The sequence below is a fragment of the Cornus florida genome, unplaced genomic scaffold, assembly GCF_030987335.1.
Source record: "Cornus florida cultivar Cherokee Brave unplaced genomic scaffold, ASM3098733v1 CherokeeBrave_3.0.0_Hap2_Chr04, whole genome shotgun sequence".
NCBI classification, from domain to species: Eukaryota; Viridiplantae; Streptophyta; class Magnoliopsida; order Cornales; family Cornaceae; genus Cornus; species Cornus florida.
The window spans coordinates 56,790,261-56,809,042 of NW_026775574.1; the positions used below are offsets into that span (position 1 = coordinate 56,790,261).

Here is an 18,782-nt window from a genome sequence, read left to right on the forward strand (position 1 = left end):
TTGATTGAGGGAGATAAGTTAGTTAAGATGGTGTCCATGGATGTTGACATCCAAGCCTTAAGATGGGGCCATTAGAAATTGACACTTGAGGGCATATTTGCTAATGCAAATTTGGTAATGTTTGTTGTAATTTAAATAGTACTGAAACGCTTTATAAATTAAGGTCAAAATTGTCATAATGATACTTTTGCTTCTTTTCGCACCGCACTGTTTAATTTTTTTTTTTAAATAACATTTTTAACTAGTCATTTAAATTTTCAAACTTGCAACACTTTTTACTAAATATGCTTTCATGTTTTTGTTTATAAAAATCTTATAACAAATTTACGTTACTAAACAAATTTCAAAATACTGTTGGACACATTCTAAGGTTTCGTTTGTTTGAACGAAAAATATATATATTTTTTTGGTATTTGGTTGTCGTAAAATATTTACGAAAAAAAAAAATTAAAATTTAGCAAAAATAATTTATTAATAAATTTTCGATAAGTTATTTTACATATTTCGTCCCATGAATTCGACCTCAATCTTGACAAGTTATTTTGCATATTTCGTCCGATGAACCCGAACTCAATTTTAACGTAGACTTTTGCCAAAAAAAAAAAAAAAATTTATCTGAAAAAAAATATTCAGCCAAATAAATCGAACCTAAAATGAAAATATTAATCAAAATAAAAACACAAAGTGTCAATTGCACTCTAAACAGCGAAATACTCTTATTTTGGGGGCCCATATAGCAGGACGCTAATTTAAGAAGTTTATTTGCAACTGCACTGCCCTAATTTAAATCAACTAAACCGCTGCATAGGATTAAATCGGTGTGTGTGTGTGTGTGTGTGTGTGAGAGAGAGAGAGAGAGAGAGAGAGAGTTGGACGTTCAGACACAAAAGCCGAGAAGAAACGGAGAGATGAAAGCTGAGGAGGGTGAAAGAGAGAGAGCAGCTTCTCCGACTGATTCACAACAAACAAGTAAGATCGATTTAAATTTTTTTTTTTTTTTAATATTAATTTATCAATTTTGCTTCCTTATATATATATAATATATGTATGCATGCATGTGTATTTTCTCAGTTAAAAAGAAAAATTCAGTAGCTTCTCCTTTTCAATTCTTAATTTAAGACCCTAAATTTCGATTTGAATATTCAATGTTCTCCAACTCTCTATATGCTGGAAATTCTGGGTAAAATTTTGCCATTTGTGGCACTGTTTCTGGTTGCTTTGTGTAAGTTGAAACGCCAATTTGGAGAGAGAAGTGTACAAGTGTGTTTGAGGTTATCAACTTCAAATAACTTTATAAATGAAGCCTCTGTTATATTTTAATATTTTATTGTCTGAATTTCACAAAGTATTTTATAATATTAGAGCCAAATCAAGATTATTAGACTTTCGCACTCTTAAATCTTAAAAAAACTCAAGGTTCTTATTCATTGAGAACTATTTGATTTTTTCTTAGAATTGGCAACTAAATTCAAATCCAATACTTGGTTCTGGAAAATTTGAAGTAAATTTTCTTCAATTAAAATTGAAATAATGTGAAGTAACAAGTTCAAGTCTTTTTTCCATGTCTTATGTTTATTTGTGAATGAATTATTCTCTCTCTTTTCTTTTTCCTTCTATGGTTTTGTGTAAATATCATCTTGAGCTTGTTTAATACTCCGTATTTGGTTGTTTTCATCAACCTGAGTAAGCAATATAAGTTTTCTGGCTCAATCACTCACCTGTATGGATTCGTCGCTGAAATAATTCACATGGCTTGCTTTATGTTGATGCGAAAATCCTCGTGACTTGGAACGACGGCGTTTACCTGCAAAACAAAAGGACAGTCATCTCGAATGGCACCGGTGGGGTGCCAGCCGAGGACTTTCCGACGATCAAGTTAGTACTTGTAATCGTATCACATAATAATTATGTATCTTCTCTTTAGTGGTTTTTTCTCGTACCTTCTTTAACGGCTTGGTGCCTTATTTATGGCTGTCGATTGGAATCAAATTGGTTTCGTCGACGTCGATGGTTGAGGGCTCCCTTATCATCTGCTTGTGTGAGATCAGAGGAGATCCGTTTGTTGCCAGATTTGTCGGGGATATGATTTACTCCTTTGACTTTCTCACATTGTGCCAAGATTATCCTTACCCTGTTGAATCACGTCATCTTTCATTATCCTTGATAATGAAATATTATCATTCTTATCCAATGAAAATATCATCGTTCGAAAGTCGAAGAGGTCTGGCGGCTGGTCAACACTTAGTTGCCTCTATCGTTAGGTCAAGGTAGATTAGGTTTATTTTTTCCTATCAGTTGCCCCCCGTTCCCAAGCTTGCTCGTCTAGCTTTGGGAATGTGAATTTTTTTTTTTTTTTTGCCTTGGGGAACAGTGCCCGCGGGTACTGTTCATGTGAAAAGTAATTTTTTTTTTTTTTTTCTCCCTAGGTAATATTCCCTTGGGTACCCCTTGGGTACTGTTCCCTTGGGTACCATTTCCTTGGGTATTGTTTCCCTGGGTAATCTTCCCTTAGATACTATTCCCTTGGGTAATGTTCCCCTGGGTACTCTTCCCTTTGCTACTCTTCTCTTGGGTAATGTTCCCCTGGGTACTCTTTCCTTGGGTAATGTTCCCCTGGGTAATTTTTCCCTTGGGTACGATTTTCAATGGTGGAATTAACACAGATACCAAATCAAGGTTCTGTTTTGGAAGGGCATGGATTCAAACCCATGATTAATGACTCTTAGTGATGTAAAACTGGATTTTTCTTTTGAAAATCTAATATACTAGTTGTAAACTTTATGGGTTTCAGTCAACCCATCCTTTTAGCAAGGGAATAAATTTTACGAGCTTCACTCAGCTCGTCACACCTTTAATAAGAGAATTGAATTTTACGAGCTTTACTCAGCTCGTCCCTTTGGTAAGGGAAGTAGGTTTTACGAGCTTCACTCAGCTCGTTCCTTTAATAAGGGAATTAGATTTTTTGTTAGCTTTTTGTAAAGCATTAATTACCACATAGGTATAACATGTGAGGGAGCTACCCTCCATTTAAAATAATAAATTACCGATTAATAAACATCGTCCCTTTAAAGATGGACTTCTCTGGAACTTGTGAGGAGGATCGTTTTTTTGACCTGACCTTTGTAGGTTAAATCCTGATCTCTGATGACCATACTTTTATCAGTTAGGCCCTGGTCTTGGTCTCTGATGACCAGACTTGGGGTGACCAGGCACTGATCTTGGATGACCGAGCCTTTGTAGACTTTGGGCAATCAATTCTTAATCTTGGTTGACTAGGCCTTGGTTTCGGATAACCAAGCCTTGATTTATGATAACCAAAGGTTGTATACCCTTATGATCTAACTTTTGGTGTTGGAACTATTTTCTCTTTCTAGAGTCGTATTTAGATCTGTTTGACCATTGATGTCTCGACCCTTTAATAAGGGAAGTAGTCGTTCTTACTCCAGCCCGCCCTTTTAATAAAGGGTTATTTTTACGAGCTTCACCCAGCTCGCCTCTTTAATAAGGGGATGTTTTGCCCAAGCTTTATATGCTTGCCCTTTAATAAGGGAGTCAAAGTTTTTCACTTTCGTGGACTTATCCTTTATGCTTGCCTTGCTTTGTGGCTATGGTGGTAGTGACCCGTCAAATTTGAAGTGCATGTGACTAAGCTTGGTTCCTGGTAGAAAAGACCATCATTGGTGTTTGATGGTTAAAAACCTCATGGGACCACCTTGGCCACGGTGGACTCATTGATTGTAGAAACTTCACTGGACTTATAGTCTTTTCCGGTGTGTAGAGACTTACCAGGTTATGGTTTCGGAGGATCGGGCACTGGTCTTGGACGACTAGTGCCCCCGAGGGGTCGCTAAAGGAGGGAGACTAGAAACTCGACTAGATGTACGGTTGGTACGTCAATCTTCTAAACCTTGTCATCACATGTAGATCGACAATTAATATCGTGTGATCCACTATTCTGCCCCCGATATAGACGTGTATACAGCGGACGGGGTGCCTGGTGCTGCAACAATTTACAGTTGTCTGAAAATATTAGATTGTGTTAGAAATGATTACTGAAAATTAACCTGCAATGGATTATCAATCCAAAATTCTACATAATCTGAAGTCGATAGGCAATTCCTGCAAGGGAAGAGAGGTGACGACTGTCGTCTGGTAGGTGGAGGCTTTACTAGTAGGTAGAAACCCCCTTGTTGGTAGTGTTCTTCTTGATGGGTGGAGACCTACTCATTTATGTAGGTGCAGAAGGACGAGGCCTTAGTCTTCAACGATCAGGCTTTGGTAGTTGGCTGCTGCCAGATATGAGATAGAGTTTGGTCTTAGACGACCAAACCTCAGTAGTGAGGGGACCAAGCATTGCTAGATGGAAAACACCACATTGGACTGCCTGCGTCGACGTGCCAAATTTTGATTATTGTCATCGTACACTAGGTGGCATCACGCAACCTACCGTTTTGCCCCCAATATGATGGACGGGTAATCATGATGTATAGACCCATCCTTATATAAGAACATGGAAACCCGTTGTTAACTGATGACTTTGGGATGGTTTTCATGATCGGAAACTTTCGTCTTGCCGTCCGAGCCAAGTCGCGTCAGGATTATTATTTCTTCAGAGAACTAATCATTCCCATAGACGGCGCCAGCTGTTGATGCGAAAATCCTTGCGACTCAGAACAACGACGTTTACCTGCAAAACAAAAGGACGTCATCTTGAATGGCACCGGTGGAGTGCCAGTCGAGGACCCTCCGACGATTAAGTTAGTACTTGTAATCGTATCACATAATAATTATGTATCTTCTCTTTTGGTGTTTTTTCTCGTACCTTCTTTAATGGCTTGGTGCCTTATTTATGGCTGTTGATTGGAATCAAATTGGTTCCGCCGAAGTCGGTGGTTGAGGTCTCCCTTATCATTCGCTTGTGCGAGATCAGAGGAGATTCGTTTGTTGCCAGATTTGTCGGGGATATGATTTACTCCTTTGACTTCCTCAAATTGTGCCAAGGTTATCCTTACCTTGTTGAACCACGTCATCTTTCATTATCCTTGATAATGAAATATTATCATTCTTATCCAATGGAAATATCATCGTTCGAAAGTCGAAGAGGTCTGGTGGCTGGTCAACACTTAGTTGCCTCTATCGTTAGGTCAATGTAAGTTAGGTTTATTTTTCCCTATCACTTTAAGTGACTGGAAATCTGGGTAAATTATCCCCTTTTTATTAATAGTAATCGTGATATGTTGAAGAAAGAAAGAAAATACATCAAAGAAGGTGCACACACTTACCAAAAAAAGAGGAAAAAGGTGTAATATAAGGGTTATGATTAAATGTTTAGAATTGTAAGATCAATAAATGTATGGAACTGTAATCTCACAAAATGCATCCGCGACAAAATCAAGTCGAATATATGCTCACAATATGAGTATAGCAGTACATAGCTTTTCTTCACGAATATACAAAAGGTCCACATAATTAAATAAGTTTTCTATTCTGCTCTGCTTGAATGTACTATAAATTTTTTTTCTTCGATAAGTAAGATTTGTATATTAGGCGCTAATAAGGGAGCACAACCCATAAAAGAAACTTAAGGCCAAACAAAATTGCTATAAAATTTCCAACCTCAGTTATTATTAGAATGGTTAAGCCTACTTAACTCTATGTCCTATTAGTCTATATTACTATCGCAAAGAATAAGATCTCATTCCTCATTGCTTACTAACATGGGCTTTAGATACAAGACAATAAAATTGCTTCTTTTTATGTACACTTCTCTGAAACTAACATGGGCTACGTAATCAAAAGGAAAGGCAGGTGCTAGCTTACAAATAATATGGCTTAAGATCATGATTCTTTAAGATATTCAATTTTTAAGGAGTGACAGGGTGTAGCATTTACACCATAGTGTTAACACTTTGTTTCAAAGACCAGAATATGACCACAAGAAGTAAAATCACAGCAATTTCATCTAGTCTGTTGGATGGGTTGGTAGATCAAGCTATAAGGAATTAAAATTGGTCTTGATGAAGATTGAGTGACCAAACTGCAAAAGGAGATTTATATTCTGGTGGATTAGTGCTAGAGAATCATTATAATAGAGAGTGACTATCTTAGTAGGGGTATTAATCAGCCAGACCAATGTTTGAAGACTTGGCTTGACAATGGAGTTCCACATGAGGGGGTTTCTTGGAATTGAACAGCAAAATGGTATCTCTGAATGAAGGATCACAGATGAGACTGCAATCATAATTGTGAGAGACTCCAAGAAGAAATTCAACTTTCCATATATCGGTTTTGAGAAACCCTAGTTTAATCTTGAGTTGTGAGTGCCCATGGTTGGGATACAGTGAGAAAATTATCAGCAAGTAAACTGTAACCTTAAGGCTTCAGTTTGGCCATAATTCTGTGTAGTGTAAAATCGAATGGCAACTAAACTTATTAAGGAAGATTACATATATTCCATGGACATTGTTGTGACATTGATATCTCTTTTTTCTTTTTCTTATCTGAAATCACCATTCATATACAAACCTTCAAGTTTCTGATGCTTAAACCTTTATTTGAATATTTTTGCCATATGAGCTCTAGAAAGTCAGTCTAGTCTGTATTTGAATTTAAAATGCTAACCAGGCTGCTGTTTGATGTATTCCTCAGTTTCCGATGATGATGAAATAGACTATTCTGTGAAACCAGAATTTTATGATCCAGATCTTGATGAAAAAGATGAATTATGGGTTCAAAAGAAACGAAAAGGTCATTTCTCTGATGCTGTGCTTAGCTGCCCAGCTTGCTTCACCACCCTTTGCCTAGAGTGCCAAAGGTATTGGATCTGTTTGTTCATTTTTTGGTATATTATATTTACTAAAGAGGAAATGTTCCATGTCATGCGTTTTTTTACAACCTTCGTTTTTCATATGTGATTTTTTTTTTTCCTTCATAATTGTATATGTGAAGAAGGTGCATTCCTCTTTCAATTATTTTCTAGGATTCTTTAATTTCTCAAGTCATGTCTCTTTTTTTATTTTATTTTATTTATTTATTTTTTCCCTGGGTAAACTGAGATAAGAAAAGGAAAAAAAAACTCACTGCTACTAGAATCACCCTCTCTCTCTCTCTCTCTCTCCCCACCTTCCTCTCCCGCAGTGGTATGGGGGCTTATATAGGTGTTTATGTACTCATTTCTGCATTTATCTATATCCGGATTACTTGATGTACGAATGATCCATTATAGGTAATAAGTTGCAGGGGATGTGGGTTCAGAATTCCTTTGTTAAGGAAATCTTCTGATATTGAACAATAGTATGAATAAGAAGTTATGGAATTATGGATCCTATATAGTTCAGCCATCAAGGGGTTTCAAAATTACGCGAGGAAGTGATTATTATCCAAGCATGATTCGAAGATGCGGACGTGGAGCAGTATCGTTACCATGAATTTTTTGGCCTCACACATAGGGTCTAAAATGGACCAATACACAACTTCTTACAAAATAATCCATTAAATATGAGTTTTTAATGAATTTTAGTAGTTTTTTGTTGAATTCTTAAAGATCATTTGAGATAAGTAATAGCCTTTACATAAATTGTAAACCTAATAGGATATTGATTTGTATGAAATTAACAACTCATATTTGTATCACGTAGTCAAAACTTAAAATAAACTGATAATTATTCGTGAACATATTAATTGATGCAGGAGAATGAATTGGATGCATAGAAAAGAATAAAAAAATGTGTCATGTAAAAAAATCCATGTAACTGATTCATTTTTATCTTTTTCTATATTGAAAAAAGAATGATAGATTGACACAACTCTTTAAGTCTGACATATGTAACGTATTCATTTTATCTTTTTTTTTTATATTGAAAAAATAAAGATATGTAGATCAACACGACTCTGATGCAAATGGCCCTATGGTTAGAGGGGAGCCAAAATACCATAATGCCTTATAATTAACAAATAGGTGTAGTTGTAGAGGTAAGGTATAGGTCTCTCTTTTTGTTTTCAAATAAGATGCACAAGGCTCAAGTTTGTAGAACAGTTGTACTCATTGCACAACAACCTTTAAGGCTTCATTTTGATTGAGGAAATCGGAAGGAAAAGAAAATAAAAGAAATGAGGAGAAAACATATTTTATGTTTGGTATAAAAATGCGGGAGGGAAAGAAAGGAAAATGAGGGATCGCTTAACCCTTCCAACAATGTTTTTACTATCCTCCCACAAGTGGGAGGTTTTGGAGAGAAAATATAACTATTTTAATGAAAGTTTCAGAATATCAATAGTACCTTTAAAATTATAAAGAAGAAAAATAAAAAGTCGTCTTAGTCAAAGGGCATTTTTATCGATCTTTTGTGCTCATTTGTCTAATACATCTTGAGTGGCCACTTGAGAGAATCACTTGCAGCAGTGGAATTCATCAATCTTCTGTGCTATTACTTTTGCGTGTATTTTTAATGCACTAGTGTTCTATTTTTGTTATCTAAATGTAAAAGTGTATGATAGTAAATTTAATGATATAGGTTCCTTTTTTTATTTATTTTTATTTTTTCTCTCTTCTTCTTCACTTTTTACAAATAATAGTAGAAGTTATTACTATATTTTTCTTTCTTTTCCTTCTTAACTTATCCAAACACACAAGTAAAGGATTAAGTTATCATTTCTTTTCTTCTCTCTCATAACTAATGTTTTTTGATAAATAATTTTCTCTCATAAGTTGTGACTAATGTTATACTTTCTTTTCTTTTCCATCCTACTTGTCCAAAACGAAGCCTAAATAAAGTGATGAAGCCACTTGTCCAAAATTGATAAAGATAACAAACATCTTATACATGAAACAACTGTTCTCCAAACTTGTATCAGTATCATTGCTTAAAAACACTTTCAATGTTTCATTCAAGTCACATAATATTTGTTCCATGATCCTATCAATTGTTTGGGACAGTACAAACAATGGATCAATTCCAGAAGAGTTTGGATGGATTAACCCCTTCCATTCCAGAATAGATAAAGACACTTTTTTGAGTCTTTTCAATTTATGCAACACTTTAAATTACATAATGTTTCCTAACTTCATTTATATGCATAACACTTTGTAATGCAGTCATAATCAAAATAAAAAACCTAAATTTGAGTGATCATCATACTATATTGCTTTTACCATCTTAACCAAAAATGATGCTTACAGATCTTCAAATCCTGTGCTTCTTGATCTTCCAAAGCCGGTCTCTATTGTATCAGTAAGCTCTTAACATAATACTGGCTTGATGAAATTAAGATACAAACTCAATTATTTTTATTTTTATTTTTTTATTTTTTTCTCTCTCTCTCCCCCAAAATATGCTCACACGTGAAAACACTATGTATAGAAAATCATTGAGAAGATGAAAAATTAACATACAAGATTTGACTTCAAAAGATACAAATATACAATGCAATAAAAGGATGTCTTTCTTGTAACAACCTCCACCTTATCCAGACATAATATTGTTCGCTTTTGGCTTACCTGGACCAGAGACTTCCCAGGGAATCACCCATCTTGTACTACTCCAGGTTAAGCACGCTTAACTCCGGAGTTTTGGTGGGTTCATGGCCATCACGGCTTTAAAATGCGCTGTGTCATAGAAGGGTGTTGAATCTATATTAAACATTTGCCCCATCCACACCTAGGCGATGTGGGATTGTGCACCTGTAGCTCGCCAAGTGTGGTAGCCTACTGGTGCCACTTGCACAGGCTAACATACACTCGCCCACAAGGTCGCCACAATCATCCCCTTGGGGCCCAACGTCCTCATTGGCCACACTTCCGGCTAGGTTAGGCTCTGATACCATTTGTAACGACCCCTACCCTAGCTAGACACAATATTGTCCACTTTTGGCTCTCCCGGACTAGAGACTTCTCAGGGGGTCCCCCATCCTAATACTACTCCAAATTAAGCACGCTTAACTATGGAGTTTTGGTGGGTTTACGGTTATTACGGCTTTAAAACGTGTTGTGTCATAGAAAGGTGTGGAATCTACATATAGCACTTGCCCCATTCATGCTCAGGCGATGTGGGATTGTGCACTTGTAGTTCGCCCATTGTGGTAGCCTATTGGTGCCACCTGCATATGCTCACACACACTCGCCCACAAGGTCGCCACAATCACCCCTCCTTTGGGGCCCAACATTGTCGTTGGCCACACTTCCGGCTCGGTTAGGCTCTGATACCATTTGTAGCAACCCCCACTTTATCCCGACACAATATTGTCCGCTTTTGGCTCCTTTGGACTAGAGACTTCCCAAGGGGTCACCCATCCTAGTACTACTCCAGGTTAAGCACGCTTAATTCTAGAATTCTGGCGGGTTCATGGCCATCACAGCTTTAAAAAAATATATATTTATGGTAGATATGCATTGGGCGATAACCATTGATAAAATTTGTTCCTAAAAGAAATCTCGTTGCATATAACGAAAATCGAGAATTTTAGGAATGATTTTTTTTTTTTTTTTTAAAAAAAAAAAAAAAATTTAAGCATACGATATCGTTTTAGCTTTGAATTGTATGGTAGTTTGTCTACCATCAATTTCTTTACCTAATATTGTAGTATTCATCCCCATCCATTTTTCTTCTGGAAGTGCTTTCCATCGATAAGAAGATATGGTTTCTTCAGTATCAACTAATGCACATAGGGTACATGGTTCATATCCTGAAATATTTAGATGTCCTGATACATATGTATATTACTTCTGTCCATAGCTTGGAGAAAAGGTTTTTATCTTCTTTTCCGAGATGAAATGATATATTTGAGTAGAATATTTATTTTCCTTTCTATATGAAGTTCCTGCCATAATGGGAACCTGTTTATTTTTCATCGGCTTCTTGATAGAACCATTACAGAAAAAAAAAAAAATAATGACAAACACCGCGAACCAAGAACAAATCAAGAAATACGACAGAACATGGCACAAAAAAACCACAAAAATTTATGTGGTTTGGCTTAAACCTAATCCTACGTCCATGTTGAAGATCTGGCGAAAAATTTCAACTATGTGAAAAACTGGAGATTACAAGTTTCAACCCCCAACTCTCACTCTCTTTCCTACGATTTTCAATGTTCTATATACTGGGCTATAAGATAGTCCTAAAGAAGGTCCAAGACTCACAAGCGAAAAAAAAGGGGGTCATAAAATATTTTGGGTCAGAACGCGACCTTGAGCAGAAACAATATTTGGGCCACAACATCACAATTTATTTATTTTTCCTAAGTTTCTAGATTCTCTAAAGCTTAGTCTAGTAAAATTTTCCCATCTTGTTGATTCAGAAATTCTTTCAGCCACCGCTTGGTTGAAGTTTTCCTCTCCTTTTTTTTTTTTTTTCCTAATCAAATATATGAAATTTTCTTTAATAGTTATATTTTTATCAGATCAGAAATTTTCGCAGTTTTTTTCTTAAGTGAAATTATTTAATAGTCAATCTAAACATACGGTTAATGTTAAAATATTCTACTAATTTTTTTCTTTCTAAAACTTAGTAGCTTTATATGATAAATATGTCAATTCATGTATTGTTTTCCAATTTGCTAAATTATGTAAAATATGTATCATATCTATAGTCATATCTATACCCTTTGTTTGGATTTCGATTCTTAGAATCTTCAAGATTTGAATCATTTATCAAAAAATAAGATAATATGGGCTGATATTTAAGTACATATACTTAATTAGATTGAACTCCTATAATAGCTTTTATTGGTTATTTCCCCCTTTTTAGGGCATTTGGGTGCTAAATGTCCTTCATTGCATATGTAACATTTGCAACTTTTTCATTTTTGAAAATTGTTGATTTTTCTTTTTTCTTCTTGCATATTTTCTTACATACTCTCATTCTTAACTTTTAAACTTTCTTGGCTTTAATTTTGTGACCATCTTGTTTTTTTGTGGTTTCTTCTTGAGTATCAGAACAATTTCCAATTTCATTTATGTGGCATCAACATTTGCTTGTCTTCAATCGAATGAGACAATAGAATTGAAGTTGAGCTAGAATTACAAGATTTGATTTCCTAAATTTTTTCTTCAGCGGGATATTTACCTGTAAGAGCAATTGCTATAGCCTCCAAAGTTACCTGTGTCCAACCAAACCAGAGATGCTTGAACAGTTAAAATAGGACAGCTATTATACCACACTAGTATGGGACAGCACTAGAAAACTTAGAGAACAAGGCTTATTAAGATTGATTTTTTGTTAGGTTTTGGTCTGGAAAAGACTATATGTTTACCATTTAGGTTTTAAAATAAGTGAAAATAATGTTGTAGGGATTATTGATTAAAAGTGATTGGGATTGCTTTTGATTCTAAAGTGATAGGTTGTCAAAAATATAATGTGATGGAATTTGTGAAGAACAAGTATTTTATGGTGCGTTTCGTAGGAGGGAAGGAACCCGGTAGAAGGGAAAAGAGGATAAGTGGAGCGAGTTTTCATGGTTTGGTACAACGGAAAGTTGGAGGGAAGGGAAGGATAATTGTATGAAGCACCCCTCCTGGCCCATCAACTTTCATCCATCCAAAAGTGGACGGAAGAGTTACTTGTTAAAAAAAAAAAAAATGTGCACGGATGGGAGGGGGGAAGAGAAGGATAAGTATGGTATATCATGTAAAGTGACATTATTACCCTTCATCAAGTTTTGTAGAATTATGTATGAGGGTATAATGGTAAAAAAAATATAAAATACCTCCCCTTTTCTCGTACCAAACTATAGAAAGTGCAGCTCCTTCCACTCCCTTCCACTCAACCAAACAAAAATAGAGGGAACCTTCCTGAGGATGTCTTATCCATCCTTCCTAGATTCCCTTCCATCCATTTTTCCATCCTTCTTACCTAACGAAGCATTACGGTTTTGGGTATTGAATATTTGAATGAAAGGCTAAAGATGAGGGAGAGGGTTAGGTTAATTAGGGCTTGGTACGGTAGACTTGTGCACATGAAATATGGCCTCTTTGGGGACCATGAACAGTAACTTGAGAATACTAGCTAAAAAGGGAAAGAAGAAGAATAATCATTATATTGGAAGTTGGAACAAATCTACAATTCTTTAGGCTTCACCCTTGTAGGGATAAAAATAATCACAATAGCGTCTTCTCAAATTCTCATGACTTGCCTGACTATTTTTTTTCCTGAATGGGATTTTTGATTGAAGAAAAGTAAAGTACAAATAGAAACTGAGGGCATATCCTCATATTACAACAATGGAGAAGAAAGACTCCATTTTCAAAACAAAGAGATAAGGAAGATGAAAGGGAAAGTACATCAGCATAAAAAAATGGAATCAAGATCTCCCAAGCTGAGATTAAGTGGAAAGATGGCTTCCCAAATCACATCTCTTCCGAGACCGTCAGCATCCTTTGGATTACCATCATGAAGTATACTGTTTTTCTCTCTCCACAAGAACCACAAGGCTGCAGCAAAAATCAATCTTAACACTTTACTTCTAATGGTAGTCCCCTGAGCATGAGATTAGAACCACTGGACCATAGAATCAAATGAAGAGAACTGATCAAACTAAAGGTGCAGACAACTGAAAATCTATTTCCACACTTGATTAGCAAAAACACAAGATGCAAAGAGGTGATCCCTACAGTCCTCTTCTGCACAACAGTTATGACAGAAGGAATTCAAAACCAAGCCTCTCTTTTGAAGAAACAAGAACTTGGGGAAGGCATCACTCATAATAAGAACAACAATAAATCGAATTCTAGGATGACAGTGATTCCAAACAGTATTCTTCCACTGAACCTTACTTCTACTAGCACGACTACCATCCCAACCTGATTTGAATGAACTAGCACCAGATTTCCAAACAATAGAACCAACACCCTGATGAATAGGAATAACATTTATAAAAGATGTAATCTGAACTGGCCAAGAAGCAGAAAGGAACCATTTCTGATCATGAATAAAGTTCTGTAATAGGTCAAACCTCCCAAGCCCTCTACACAAACCATGCTCAAATCTTTAGACCAAAGTCTTACCCATAGTCCACGGGTGCATGCACAAAGAGGAAGCATCCACTACCAATTTTGAACTGAACCTGTCATAGAATCAAATCCCTCAACCATAAAAGATCTTCCAAATAGCAGTGTCCTGTTGTTTAGGGATACAGATCCACTAGTTTTCATTTTTAAGATATTTTTTTTTTGTAGAACCATGACACCCACAATCTTTTTTTCTTCTGTATAAAATCCCAAACCAAAAGACACTTTGCAACATTATCTGTCTTCAACTTTCCTAACGCCAAGCCCTCCTTCTGCAATTGAAAAAGTAACCTCACTCCACTTAAGATCATGCATTTTCCTGACGGAATCTGAACTTCCTCCAAATGAAGTCTCTTATTTTCTTCTCAATAGGAACTCTACATTACCATGGAATTTTAAAAACATAACTCCAAAAATACATATAGGAAAGAATATCAGTTTTAACCAACTGAACTCTACCAGCAAAACTAAACTCTGTTTAATAGAAAGATTAAAAATATATTTAGTAGCACTAGAATTGGAAATCTTATATAGATAGATAACTTGAGTTTTTAACAATTACTATGAACATTGTAGACTTAATGAAGATTACATATAAGACCCAATATCTTAACTTTTGATCTAAAATTGGACTAGTAAAGTTTTACCGCAGTCCATGACCAGCCGTAGAAGTTATCAAATACCATTGGCCCTTGAAACCTAATAAAACATATCAATTATCAAATACGAGTTGGTACAATGTGATAGTTGGTACTCAAGTGTGCGAGTATAAATTTGAGATAATTTATTGCACAAGTGAAAGAATTGCGATTAGAGTTAGGATCATACCTTGTGGAGATAAATCTGTTCACCAAGTCTCAAATGCACCAGTTTTCCAGCTTTTCATTTCATTTTACCAATATGTCAATGAAGTTCCTAAAGTATGTTAACAGGAACATGGATAATTCCAGTATGTAGGCCAGGAATGGGAAAGCAGTGTGCTGCATAAGCTAAAATTTGGTACAATGAAAGTAAGTTTATATACCTGCATAATTTAGAAATCGGTTCGATTTTTGGAACTGGTCATAGTCAGTTTGGTTTTGCGCAACCAAGACCAATTTATTGCATCCCTAGCTTTATGTACCTATTTCTTGATAGTAATACAACAATAACCAAGCCTTTTCCCAATTATTTGGGTCGGCAACATGAATCCCATGTTTTCAATCCGCTCAATTTAAGGCCATGGCCTTAGTCACCTATTTCTCGATAGTAATATGAGTGTAAATATAGTTTACTTATCAAAAAAAAAAAAAAAGAAAAAAAAAAAAAAAATATGAGTGTAAATATAGAAACATGCATCTACTTTGCTGTGTATTTCATCGCTTTCCTATCAATGGATTTCAATGAGTTGGTTGTGTTGTGGCTGTGTGTGTTCCATGTTTGTGCTACATAGCTGTCTTGTCAAACACAAATTCCATCATGTTTTCTTTAAGCTTTTATTTGTTCGGTTGGAAATGGGAAACAAATGGATGATTCCTGGGTACTGCTGTTTTTTATTTCACAGCTGCATTCTTAAATAATATTATATTTTTAATTTGTATGTCGTCTTCTGAAACTGTTAGTAACATGGGTCTTGTAGGCATGAAAAACATGTGACCCAGTACAGGGCGATTTTTGTTGTCAACTGCAAGATCAAGAGTGACCAAGTATCGCAGCAAGGAAGTTTAAAAAGAAAAAGGGGCCAAAAGGGGAGAGAATCTGGCGAGAGTGAAGCAGGTTCTGCTGGTGGTGAAACATTCAAGCCAGTATGTTGCTCTGTTTGTTCGACGGAGGTTGGAGTCATTGATGAAGAGGAGGTCTATCATTTCTTCAATGTTCTTCCAAGTGAGTCTTGATCTGTTCGGTTTAATTATCAAATGCATGAGTATGTAGTTTACAATAAGCTGCAGTGGATCCGTATTTGTATGCAATGTCGAAGGCAGTTCATTACTTAAATTCATTTTACTTCATGTATATGCCGTCTTCACAAGCATAGGCAAGATAGGCATATACTTCTGCATGTGCAAGAATTGATGCTATTTATGTACAGTGAAGTAGTAGTTATCAGCACATTGACCTCAGCAATGTTTTTTGGTGCCTTGTTTTTCGGGCCTTCATAAATTACTTCAATCCAGCAGATTGCCTGTGGTTTGTTTTATCTCACACACACACACACACACACACACACACACACACACACACACGTAATTTGAAAGATAGAAGTGATGAAGAAAGGCAATGAAAATTTGAAACTGATCATGAATTGGTAAGATTTAAAGAACACTATTATTACAAGACCAGCATAAAGTCATAAACTACAATGCAGTTGGAAAGTGGCTTGCTTTGTACATGCTCAGGTACCAAATAATCCCACAGAAAAAAAAATAAAAAAAATAAAAATAAAGGTGGGACAATAATCAAAAGGTACATCGAATGAAATAAAAATTAATTTTAAAAATAAATATGAAGGGATAAAGTTGAAATGAGGTTATTATTGTTTATTCAATAGTATTAAGTCGATACTGCATGGACAACAGTTGAGCTTTCTTCGAGTGAGATGTGTAGTAGGGTTGAAGTTCTAATTGAGGGACAAGGGTGTGTTTATGTGTTTTTGTAGTTAAAAATAAAAACAATAATAATAAAATAAACAGCGTGAGGTTATGAGCACGTGCATAACGTGTTTAATTAATGATATTTATTTAAAAAAGTTTTATAGCTCGTGCTCATGATTGATACTCAATAATGAGTACCTTTAAAGCCAATTAATTTTATCCAAATTAAATAAAGGAATTAAATGTATACTTGAGTTGAAGAAGGATTTAATAACTGTTTAACCCAAAAAAACAAAGGATTTAATAACTGAACCAGAGCCCAAAATAATAGCAAGGTCTTACCTAAAGCACAATAGCAGGGAAATTTGAGGGCAAGACTTTTTTTTTTTTTTTTTTTTTAGTTTTATAAATATGTCTACAATATTCCTAACAAGAACAATGTAATTTGTGTGGGAGATTCTCCTTTTCTCTCTCTCTCTCTCTAAAACTTCAAAAAAAAAATTTCTGCCATACAGACAAACATCAACACTACACCCAGATCTCAACAACGATACAGACCAACACTAGGTATAAAACAAACTAACCATAGCACCACCCTGAAACATATACAGGACTATCAAGCCGCCCAGACATCTAACCTAACCAGCAAAAGCAAAAAAAGAAGGCCGAAACCTTCACCAAAAATGCTACCAAGGCATCACCGTTAGCAGCAAACGACAAATGCATCAAGTGGCTTTAGATGGTCTCGGCTGGCTAGCACCGACAAGCATCGCCAACTGGGTGGCAAAAAGAGTGGAGAAGATTTAGAGGTCCAAGATTCACTGTTATGAGCACCAGATTTAGATGGATTACAGACCTCCTTAACATTCATTAACTGCCCTGTTTGCATGCACACATCCGAAGAACCCACCACTTCTGTGCGCTTCTTCCCACCATGATCATGGACTTCCTGAGAGCCACAAGAATTAGCCGGCCTTCTCTTGCGCCCCTTCCTTTGGAAAGTAAGAGGCCGATACCGTTAGGCATTGGCTCATTGGTTTCATCTCGAGCTTTGGTCAATTGATCCCATCTCTCCAAAGGTAAAATCTGGCCTTAATCGGAGAACTCATAAGCTCACATTGCAGTTGTTCCTCACTGATGCCACATGACTTTGGCAAGAGGAACCTTGGACATGCCGTAGGTCGTGACTAGGGTTAACATCACCTCCCTGAACAAATTCCGCATCTAATCCTTTTCCTTTCAACAACCCAGCAGCTAAATTTTTGGGATCCACTTCATTAGTATAACATTCCCTTTTCCCATCTCCGACATCCAACATTGTTGTCCCACCTACTTCGGAGAGAGCCATCACCGCATTACCTGATTTATCCGGATTATGTTGTTCCTGGCAAAGATCAATAGGCCCATTTATAGGATGAGAAGCATGCATCAACTCCGGCAATCGACGGGAGGAGGATTGAGACTTCACCGGCCCAACCCCATGTCCCCCATTCGACTCGCTATCCTCCACATATAGTAGCTAAGATTTACTTGGACTATCAATAGAGGAATCAACCACATCACTTTCAGGATTTCAAATATCCTTTCCAATAAAACTCTCCGCTCCTAACCTTAGACCATAGGGGTGGGCCTAACCCGAATCCGTACGTGCCTGGGCAAGGTATTAGGACCATGGGATTGGGTATAAATTTTAAAACCCAAATTTATTTTGGGTGGGATTTAGTCAAAGATTTTAGTGACAGGAGGAACCCAAATACATGAAATATATATATATATATATATATATATATATATATATATATATATATATATCTCTATTTTAAATGTTATATGTTGTTTATGTAAAATAAAAACTAGGTGGTTTAATATTTAATTATTTATAGTAGGGTATTCACCTTGACATACTTTAAAATTTTAAAGTAAAACAAATTTAACTGACCCGAGCAGTTCGAGGAATCCGAAATACATGAAAAATATATATTTTTTACAATTTAAATATTATACCTTGTTTATGTAAAATAAAGTTAAAACTAGGTGATTTAATATTTAATTATTTATAGTCGGGTATTCACCTTGACATACTTACTTTAAAATTTTACGTGCATGGGTGATGCGCTCTGACGATCAATGAATACAGATGTGTATAATATGACAATTGAGAAACACCAATTTTAAATTTATAAAGCCACTACAAAACTATATTTGAAGCA

At 35.8% G+C, this 18,782-nt stretch overlaps 1 protein-coding gene across 1 annotated transcript; it reads left to right on the forward strand.

Annotated features, from left to right (window-relative positions):
- Nucleotides 1-817: 817 nt before the first annotated feature.
- Nucleotides 818-16,144, forward strand: LOC132303296 (uncharacterized). The gene is made up of 3 exons (XM_059800511.1): nt 818-969; nt 6,649-6,814; nt 15,621-16,144. Exons 1-3 carry the CDS (start codon nt 909-911, stop codon nt 15,874-15,876), a joined length of 483 nt encoding a protein of 160 aa, XP_059656494.1. The 5' UTR covers nt 818-908; the 3' UTR covers nt 15,877-16,144.
- Nucleotides 16,145-18,782: the final 2,638 nt, after the last annotated feature.